Source organism: Pteropus alecto, unplaced genomic scaffold, assembly GCF_000325575.1.
Source record: "Pteropus alecto unplaced genomic scaffold, ASM32557v1 scaffold23, whole genome shotgun sequence".
In the NCBI taxonomy this organism is placed as follows: domain Eukaryota; kingdom Metazoa; phylum Chordata; class Mammalia; order Chiroptera; family Pteropodidae; genus Pteropus; species Pteropus alecto.
In genome coordinates this window covers 1,858,192-1,869,155 of record NW_006435837.1, presented here as the reverse complement: position 1 = coordinate 1,869,155, position 10,964 = coordinate 1,858,192, and the positions used below count along the sequence as shown (strand labels likewise).

The window sequence follows — 10,964 nt, the reverse complement described above, 5'->3', positions numbered from 1 at the left end:
TAAAAGATCTACAGTAACTTATCCCTTTAGAATAGGCCCATAGGAGGTTACCAGGGGCTGGGGGCAACGGGGAATAAGAAGTTACTATGTAATGAGTTCAAAGTTTCTATTTGGGATTAGAAAAAATTCTGGAAATAGATGGTGGTGATGGTTACAAACCATTGTGAATGTCCTTAATGCCACTGAATTGTACACTTTAAAATGGTTAAAATGGTAATTTTTACATTCTGTATACTTTACTAGTTTTTTTAAAAAACAGATACATACGGACTTCCATTTTCAGCAATATGGTATATTAGAATCCTGAAAAAAACTTCCTAGGAAAAAATACATAAAATATTGGGTAAAGTATTTTAAGTATTTCATAAATGCATAGTTGAGGTAGTAGAAAGGGAAATCTTCAGGTTTTTTTTTTTTTTTTAAATGCAAGATGAGAAAACAAATTCAGAGAGGTGAGTGAGCTCTAAAGATGGTATCTGCCCTGATGTCATCTGCTGACCTTAGCTATTTTAATAGGCCTTCAATAAGGACAGAAAATAAAGCCCAGAGACTTGGAAATTGGCCCCTCAATGAGTGAACTACAACAGACCAACCACCTGCTGAGTGTGACCGGAACAAAACTTGCCTCTGTTGGCCTTGGCTATAGATGGAGAAAAGAAAAAGTCTCCCATGAAATTTCAGATTATTTGAAGCCTGTAGGTCTTGGTAATTCCTATTGCTCCTAGTACAGGCTTCTTTTCCACCTCCTTTTTTAAATGTGAAAAATCATCATAGATCAACGTTTCAAGTAGAACACACCTAATTCATTCACTTGTTTTTCATATGACATATTTTCCAGACCTCTTACCACCCTTTGGGTACTTTCTGGCTTGTTCCAGTATTGTCTTAAGAAATGAGGGCTACCATGGAAAACAGTAACACAGATTCAGCTCAACCTGTACTGAGTGGAATGGGACTATTATCACTTGTGATTGCTGTATTTTTAAGAAACAGCCGATACAGAAGCTCTGAAAACTGAACAGAAGCTGCCCTTTAAAAAAAAAATTATTTATTTAAATTAGTTTTAAGTCTACCGTACATTGGTTAGACATCTATGTATTTCATAAAAAACGATCCCCCCAGTTGCTCCCCTTTTGTAAGAGACATTTACATTTATAAGGGAAATCTCCATCTGTAAGGATATTTGTACCGGGAAGGGAAGGATGACTAAATCTCTAGAAACTTAATCCATGCAGAAGGGCACAGCTTAAATCTACATAACAACCTTACCTTTACTGTGTTGACTATGCTTTTCCTGGTAACCTCCATAACTGCCTTCTCTCACCTCTTCCCACCCCTCCCCCACCCAGCATCTTTTTTTTCTTTTTACAGAAATTGACCTTTATTTATTGGACTAAAGTCTGTTTAACTTTTGATACAAAGTAAGGTTTTAGTACAGAAAATCCCAGTCTGTCAGAACAGTACCTGTGCACACTGTACCATCACAGTCTCACACCGTCTGCAACTCAGAGAAACAGCCCAGAGGGTAGGTGAGTAAGACTTCGAGACAGCCGATACTTTTTGTGTTAGCTATCTGAGCTAGAAAACTTGTACCTGTAAAACAAAGGGCAGCACTGAGGACTGAAACTTGTCTCTTTTTGAACAACTGTCCAAGAACATATATTCCTTTTTTAGAAATGTCAGTATGGCTTAACTATAATCTAGTATCTAGAATTACAAAGAATAAAATGAATTCAAAGATTTCTTACTAGTAAAATGAAATGTTAGCAATAGTATTAAAATATAGGTCCTGCCCCCGTGACACTTACACAGAGCCTGGTAGAGCACCTATTATTAACAGGATGTACAGCATAGTGAGGAACCACATCAAATCTTCAGCCAGAGACGTCCAGCATCAGAAGTGTAAAATGACAATAAACAAACAAACAAATAACAAAGACATCCTCATGGAGTACCATTCATGCTGAGTGAGGGCTGCAGCCAAGACTAAAAGATCTCACGCTCTTCTTATATTTTTGACAGTGACAATACTAATCATTACGCTTCCCTGAAGACTCAATTCAAAGTTTGAAACACAAATATTTTCATATCCAAAAGAGCTGAAGTGTCTATCCCACTCCACAGAGTGTAAGAACTACCTTGCAAACATTGCACTGATAAAGGCTGTCACTGTTTACAGAACCTAAAGAGGATCCAATGGCATGCATCAGCCCTAGCTTAACATTCTGCCTGGAACTGGTGTCTTCGTACACCCATGAGGCTCCAAAGGACCAGCCAAAATGCCGAAATGATAAATGCAGGTGGAGAAGAAATGAGAGGACATGGAAGGCAGGAGGGAAAGTCTGAGAGACAAGTTTGTAAGACTGCCAAAGTTGCCTTCCCTGGTGCAGGAGGGAAAAACACTGCCACTGGCGAGACAGCCCCATGAAGGCACTGGTTCTGCCAACCACAGATATCTAAGGATCTGCAGTTGTGATGTACTTCCAGGAGAGGTGCCATCGAGATGCATAAAGTTGTCAAGAGCTCTGGTCCCACTAAGAACCTTCTAAAGCAAAGTTCCAGCGTCGTTTAGCTGAAAAGGGAACAAAACGAACACCAAAGCAACACGGGGATCAACGGAGGGACACCAAACCCAGCATCTTTTGTCTTTAGCTGGAGATGGTATTTAAGATGAAGGCTTAAGGCCATTTCGGAGAGTTAGTCTTCTTGGATCCCTCCAATGTATACAGGACGTATACAAGTTATCAAATTTTGATTGTTTTTCTCCTGTTAATCTATCTTTTCATTACAGATGAATCTCAACCAAGAACCTAGAAGGGTAGAAGGAAAAGATTTTTCCTCCCCATATGGCCAAATGCCTACTTCAACATCATTTATGGCATCCCTGAAAATTTATGCAACCAGTGATGAAATGATGGAGTAGGCATCATCATACTTAATTAGTGAAACAATGTCAATAATATGAATAAAGTGTGCCACTTGAATGTTTTGAAAACATTTTAATATCCACTTTCAAATATATGTAAGAATTCTAAAATAACTGAGTGAAATTTTTCTTTACTTGTTCTATGTGTAAATCCAGTGCTTGAATACCAAATATATACCCATTACTGAAGAGTAAAATGCTGCCATAATTATGATTTTTAAAACTATTAAGTTTATGTAGAAAACCAATTAAGAATCTGCATTGCTCAGCTTTTGCTAGGTATGCTGTGGCAACAAACTCTAAAAAAAGAACTGTATTTAATTTTTTGTTATTTACTTCCACTTAGGTCATAAACCTTATAAGAAAAAGTCTCACTAGGGAGTTCTTCACATCTTGCAAGGGTAAATTGATGGCAGAATGTCAGTTTGCCACCTGAAAATTTCATTAGCAGGAAAAATTCCAACATCCTGTTCAACAACATCCTTGATAAATCATCTTCAATTTAGATACAATAAAGAATGTAAAGTATATGATTAAAATAAAGTGTTAGAGCAAAACAAGGTATCAAAACATTTTATTCCCACTTATCAAACTTCAAAATAATAGAGTTTATGAGAAAGCTTTAAGAAAAGAATTCTTTATAGTAGTAGTTCTATGTCTAGGGAAGCTAAAAATTAAAAATAAAAAAATCTTATTGACGATATTACTATAGACCACAAGTTAGCATGCTTTTTAAAGGCCAGATAATTAACATTTTAGGCTCTGCAAGCCATTAGGTCTCTGCCACAACTACTCAACTCTGTTGTTGTGCAAAGCTGCCATAGATAATACAAACGAAAGAGCATGACTGTGTTCCAATAAAATTATATTTACAAAATAGGCAGAGAGCTGGATTTGATTCTTAGGCCATAATTTGATAACTCCTGCCTTAGACTATGAACTATTTTCAGTAGTTAAAGATGAAAGAGTTTTCATATTTGCTGAAGCTATAAATCCTAGTCATTAACTTTCTTCTAGAAAAATGGGTTATCTAAACACGTCTTGAATTGTATTCTGCTGTGTACTGGAAGGCTGTGATATTACTAAACGCGATACTTTATCTTGGACGTCAGATATTTAGATATGCAGAAACAACTACAAGTCATGTTTAAGTCCAACATCACGATAAATTAATAATGAATTCAACTCTGCTTCTGTTCAGTTGTTGAGAGATTGCTGAGGTCTCACATAGCTATCAACATAACACATTCTAATTGAGGAACTATTTATAGGGTGGAAAATCAGTTTTGAAACGTGTCAATTGTTATTGATTATAGAACAAATATGGTAAAGGCTAAGAATGATTTAAAAAACGTAAGTATACAATGTTTTGTTATACACCTTTCAGTACTGTAACCGGAAAGCACTTATAACTAACTGTCCATAAGCAGAAAAATAATAGGTACTTCATCATACTTTGGTCAAAAACAAAAATACATGAGGCCCAAAGATTTTGGAATTGCCTTGTCATACATTTAACAAGATGTTTAAACAAGATAGACTAGCAGCCACTACATGTTTAAAAGTCATCTTGAACAAAACCAAAATAATACGCTTTTTGGATGAAAATATATCTTGTTAAAACTGCTTGTAGAGAAAGTACTTTGCTTGCTGGAACCTGAGAATTAAGTAACCAAACCAATGTTTTCAGAGTGTAAGTATTTCTTACATGATAGCTGCTGAAAAGATTCTCTTATCATTCTACTTTAGGAAGTTGCTGATTCTAGTATACATGAAACGAAACTGAAATGCAGATAGAAAAACCAAGACAATTGATTTCTTGAAAGCCAATTATATTGCTCCTTTACCACATTTTTAGAACCAAGGTTTAAGGACAGATTTTATTCATGTGACTGTGTAAAACAGCAATTGCCAGCAAAACATAAATATATTAGGAATAAAAAACATAAGTGAAGACAACACTTTCAAAAAAGATTCAGAAAATATTTTCTTCAACTGGTACTAGAAGCTTCCATTTGAGGGACTGCTTTAATCAAACTGCACTATCATCAGCAACCACAGCAAGACTAGGATTTAAAATGGAAATAAGTCTTTATTTCAGTCAGTTCCTATTAAAGAGAAAGGAAAGCTTACTAATTTTGTGGCAGCATCAACACTAGCAGTATCCTATAATGGCAGCACTAGCCAAACATTATCTGCTACTGTGCCCTTTGGGGTGAAAGTGTGGGGGAGGAAGGAATTTTCCTCTGTCCTTCTAGGTTCTTTCACCTGGTCTAATAATTAACAAAAGAAAATAACTAAATTTAATTATATACATATGCATGGGAACCCCACATCCATGAGAGAATCAGAGACTCCACATCTGTGAGAGGTCCAGAGTCAGAGAGACAAAGTGAGGTATATGTGACATTCTGAGCTAAGGATGAGATAAGAAGCCTTGGGGTTTCAGAGGGGAGGAAGGTCATTCACAGGACAATAAAACAGATGTTCATTAATTAGAAGTTTGCCCTACCCTAAAGATAGGCCATAAAAAGTTATTTCTGGAAATAACTCTTATGGGAAAGACGCCTAATTTAAATTCTTTAAGGGAGAAGTAAAAGATTCTAATGAGCCTGCAGGGTCTCTATTGCCTTCAGCTCAAAATAATCCACAGGCCAAAGTGGCACATTATGGGGAGGCCTGTTGTGAACCCCTTCAAAAGAGGGCATCAAATAAATGTGTCTAATCACTATGTTGCACATCTGAAACTAGTATCAACTGTAATTGAAAATTTTTTTAATAAAATTTTTAAAAATAATAAACAAGAGAGCATCAATTTATGTGGTAGATAACATCACTGTTTGTTTCCAGGTATATTTTCTTTACTCCTAGATATACAGAGGATTATACTACTGCCCTTAAAGGCACAGCTATTTGACTACTTTGGGCTCATGAAATGTGAGTCAAAGTAACCTGTGCATATCTGGAATATAACATTTTGCTGCCAGTGGTAAACACTCTAGTCCTCTCTTTCTCTGCTGCAGTGAATCCTGAGCCTCATTTTGAGATGTGGGATTGATAAAATAGTGGAGTCTCCATCCATTTGCCAGCCCATGATGGATGCATAGCACAAACAAAAATCTTTGTTGTCTTAGGCCACTGGAATTTTAGGGTCTGTTTCCCAAGTATAACCTAGCTTATCCTTACTGGTATAATTTAATGTCATAAATGTAAGATATAATGACCCCAGAAGCAAAGTACCAGCTTACATTGATGAGAAATAAATATTCCTGAATGGAATGTCAAACTTTAAAGATCTGAATATTAACATTTCCATAGTAAAATTGCAATAAGTTTTTAAATTAATAATATCTAATTTTTATATTTCATGTTGATTCTGGTATCTTAGAAGTTTATTATATGATGATGATATTCTGTTACAGCCAAATATTGATTTTTAACGTAGTTATTTTGCATTTTAGTGCCTCTCTAAAAATATATATACTAAATAAAAATTATATGAATAAAAGCTTGGCTCTGTGCCATTTAAAATAGCTACTTGACAGAAACCCAAAACAATTTGTAAATTAGGTCGCAAATTTATTCTCAGGAAGAATACCTTGATCTTCTAGAATTCAGGCGTTTTTTTTTTTTTTTCTCTTCCTCTGCCATCTTGCATCCTCTATCTTGTCTCTTCTGCTGCCACCAGCTGGCTTCCCCTACGATAAATTTCCGAAACCAGCAGGATTCAATTCAGTGTTTTGTTTTGACTTCTGGGTCCCTGATGAGAACATCAAGTCCATTAAATAAGTAAATTTTTAGGTTGGGAACAGAAAAACAATCATTTCCTACATATTTTGCATAATCAGGAAGCCACGCAGTAGCTGGTACTTGTCTAACAAGTGGTCCAGACAAGACTTCAGGCTAACAAAAGAGAAGACATTTCAGTTTTTAAGTTAATATTCTCACAAATTGGTACTTACAACATAGTCATGGAGATGTAAAGTATAGCAAAAGGAATATAGTCAATAATGTTGTAATAATTATGTATGGTGTCAGATGGGTACTAGATTTATCAGGTGATCACTTTGTAAGTTATATAACTGTCTAATTAATATATTGTACACCTAAAACTAATATAATATTGTATGTCAACTGTAATTGAAAAATAAAAAAAATATTAAGAAGAAAAAAAATCTCCTCTTAGGAAAGAACACTATTACAAACTACAGGAATTATAAGAGCAAAGGTGAGTTCAAATACAATAGTTTACCAACAGTCTTAGTGTAGTTTTAGGTTTAATACCTTCAGAAATACAAAATCTACAAACTTACACAAAACATCATTAGAAAATAAAATTACTTAAATTTCCTTCATGTTTATGTGGTCCTGGGAATTTTTGAACAGTAAACTTATTTCAATTTTTGTTTCAGTCAATATTTGCCATCCTCAATTAGGGGGACTAAAAAATTTTAAATTATTCAAAATTCACAAAATGAATGTGTAAAAAATTTAAATGAACATTCAAGTGATGTTTTTTGCAAGTGTGTAGCATTTATACTTCTGAAATTATCAAAACCTAAAACTGCACTCAAACTTTTGTGATACCTGTACATGGAAAATTGTGGAGTCACAGGGTGCTTAAATATATCTTTTATAATTTACACCCAGCTATGTCCAAAATAAGTTGAAACATTTTATAATACATATACACACATATATACGAGGAGATGAGTCATAAGGTTTCTTGAAGCTCGAGAGATATGGTGCTAAATTATTAAAAGTTTAAGAAAAGTATGGAGAATGAGGCAAACTAGTAGAAATATCTGTAATATAGGTATCTAGTAATTACACTATTTTTACTTCAGAGGGGGTTGAGGGTACATTTTTATTTGAGATACTTGTTCTTAAGATTTTATTATGTTCTCAATATTTGGGTATTAGTAATTTTATTGTTAATTATGCTTTTCCAGGAAACTAACTTTTAAAGATCTTAACATTAAGAGAATGCAGAAAACACTCCATAAATATTAGTTTTCCTCCCCATTAGAGATCGTCTAATTCAGTGGTTCTCAATATTGGCTGAACACTGGGATGACCTAAGGAACTTAAAAAAATACTAATGCTTGGGTCCTGTGCTAACATTGATTCAATTGGTCTGGGCCACAGAACTTTAAAAAGAATTTTAAAAGCCCCATAGTGAACCTGATGTACAGCCAAGGTTGAGAACCACTGCTCCAGGTCAATATATAATCAGAACTATGTCAACATAAAAATATATGCAGATGTTCAGTGCTCCAATTTTTTTTTTTTTTTTTAAGCCATAGAACTAATCTCAAATGTTGTAATGGAAGAAGTGGAGAAAAGAACTTAATAAAAAACATGTATAAATCTCTGTGGGGTGGAAAAATTTCTCTTCCCTTCTAGGTCCTTCTGGCTGGTGTAAGAATTAAATTGACATGAGACAGACTAACAGGAGAAAAGTAAGCAAAAGTTTAATTGTGTGTATACCTTCTGTATACGCGGCAGAGATCCAGGAAAACTCAGTAACTCTGAAAAGGTGAAAGCCATCACCTTAAATATTATCTTCACCTAAAGACAAAAGGTATTTGGGGTGAGGAGGAGGCCAGTTATGGGAAGTTATCAGGAAAAGCACAGTAAACAAGGGTAAGGTTGTTATGTAGATTTGTCCTTGCCTTCGCCATTGATAAGTTTCTAGAGATTTATTCATCCTGCTATTCCTGTTACAGAGAGGGAGTCACCTTTACAAATGGCGATTCCCTTTATAAATGTTAAGTGTTTCTTATAAAAGGGCAACTTCTACTTGGTTTTCAGAGCTTCTCTTACGTCTACTGGTTTTGTTTCGTTTTAAACAGTTTAAAATAAGCAACAAGCCAAATAGGAATACTTTGGTGTAGCAAATTTTCCTCCCCTACAACTTTAAAATATTGTGTTGAGCGGAATATGCCAGACACAAAAGAGTACTTACTGTATACTGTATGACTCTATTTACAAAAGGTTAAATAAATTAGACGGGGGTTGGGTTGACTGGGAAGTACATTCCTCAGAGGGAAATATTACTTTGATCAGGGTACACACATACTGAACCTCATCGAAATGGACAGTTAAGATCTTTATTGTGATTTCGCTATATGTAAATTAACTTCAATAAAAATAACAATTTAAATCTGGATACCTATGACAAGGTGTGGGAGGCAGAGACGATTATTACTTCAGCTGACCCCAAACCCTCACTAGATTAAAAGCAACAGCAAACCTCAGACCAGAACCAGAGAGAATGGAGAGCAAACAGCAGGGAGGGCCAAAGCCTCAGAAATCGCTACAGGGCTGGCAACTGCAACCAAGCTGATGCCAGGGCGGCGGCGCTCGAGAGCCCCACAAAAATAAGCCCCGCACACTTTTCCGGTGCCCGCGCGTCCGTACGTTTGTGTCCCACCGTAAGAGTCCGGAGTGAAACAGCGCCACCGCGAGAAAGGAGCCGGCAGCACGTTGGTTCCTGCGCGGATGCTGCGGTTGTAGGCGCCGTTTGGTTGGCTGGTTGCGGCTCTCAGGGAGGAGGACGCCAGGGCTCGCTTTCCGTCCGCTGCCTCCGCCGCTGCTATGATTCCGGTGTCGCTGCTGGTGGTGGTGGTGGGCGGCTGGACTGCTGTGTACCTGACCGACTTGGTGCTGAAGGTGAGGGCCTCGGGCTGTTGGCCCAAGCCCGCGGTACCCAGGGCCCGTGCGCAAGGCCCGAGGCCTTTTCCCCTACCTCGCGCTTCCCGGGATGGAAGCCGCGCAGCGGGGAGCCACGTGCGGCCTTCCGCATGGCGCCCGGGCCCCGGGAGTAAATAAAGCATGGCGGGCCACGGGAGGGGTGTGGCGGTCTGCGCAGCAGCCGCAGTCACGTTGCGGGGTGTGTAGCCTTCCGATCCTGCCCGTGAGGCGCCGGTTGTGGTTTTGCGAGGGCCGCAGCAGTGCCTCAGGAAAATAAAATGTCCGCCTAGGAAAGGCATTGTTTTCCTTTATTGTCTTTAAGGCCACGACCCTCTAGAGACTCTGGCATTGGAATCAGTGGAAATCAAGTTCTGATTTAGATCAGTGGTCTCAAACTGTAAAGTGCATGGGATCATCTGGGGTTCCGGTTAAAATGCACATTCTGATTCAGCAGGTCCGGGGCGGGGCCTAAGATTCCACGTTTCTAACCAGTTCCCAAGTGCTACCAATGCTGTTTGCTGGACTACAGACCGTCCTTCAAAGTAGCATCCTCAGTAGCAAGGATTTAAGATAACTAGTTTCTGACGTCTCGAATGCCATTTTGCATACTGCATCCTATTCTTCACATTAATCCCCCCCCCCCCACACACACACACATTCTCTGGGAGTACGGTTCATTCTCCAATTATTTGGGAAGGGAAGCAAAAATTATGAACATTTGACCACATGGTTCAAGCAATCTTTTGGAAGTGAGTATTGGAGGGTGGGGGTAACTATGTGTGGAATAAAATCATATAAATTCTCAATGGTTTAATAAAAACAATTATAGATAGTAAAACCATGTTATGAATACCATTTTAAATAGGATACTATAGTTCAGTATTGTGTGTTTTAGGTTTAACAGTAAAATGAAATGATGGTTGTCCTTTGTTGCATTTAAAACTTGTGAAGTGAAGAGGTTATACAGTGGAGTCCTTAGAGCAAGGGCTAGGCTGTTGTGATTTTGGGTAAATAACTCTCTTGTGCCTTGGTTTCTTCATCTTTAAAATAAGGATAAAAATAGTAAGCGCTTCCTGATACTGTAGAGGGGATTACATTATTTCATCCGCATAAAGCCTTGTTACTCAGTCTGAGGTTCAAGGACTTGCAGCACTTGAATTACCTGGGACCTTGTTAAAAATGTGGAACCTCAGTCTTCATCTCTGACCTATAGAATTAGACTCTGCAGCTTTGCAAGATCCCCCAGGTGCTTCCTATGCACATAATTGGCATAGTGCTTAGCATGTCATAAGCAGTACAGGCCACTGCTTCTTTAAACAGTGATTTTGTTGTTTAGAAAAAA

General features: G+C 37.5%; 1 protein-coding gene and 1 long non-coding RNA gene across 2 annotated transcripts in view; one reads left to right on the top strand and one right to left on the bottom strand.

Annotated features, from left to right (window-relative positions):
• LOC107195652 overlaps window positions 1-9,458 on the bottom strand; it is a 19,701-nt gene extending 10,243 nt beyond the window's left edge. The window contains exons 1-4 of the long non-coding RNA XR_003046209.1: window positions 9,350-9,458; window positions 8,417-8,497; window positions 6,525-6,624; window positions 1,465-1,593 (exon numbers count right to left, since the gene is read on the bottom strand). This is a non-coding gene — a long non-coding RNA (uncharacterized LOC107195652). The remainder of the gene's footprint in view (window positions 1-1,464; window positions 1,594-6,524; window positions 6,625-8,416; window positions 8,498-9,349) is intronic.
• MBTPS2 (membrane bound transcription factor peptidase, site 2) overlaps window positions 9,380-10,964 on the top strand; it is a 39,683-nt gene continuing 38,098 nt past the window's right edge. The window contains exon 1 of the mRNA XM_006911614.3: window positions 9,380-9,601. Coding sequence (XP_006911676.1) covers window positions 9,527-9,601 — 75 coding nt within the window. The 5' untranslated portion in view covers window positions 9,380-9,526. The remainder of the gene's footprint in view (window positions 9,602-10,964) is intronic.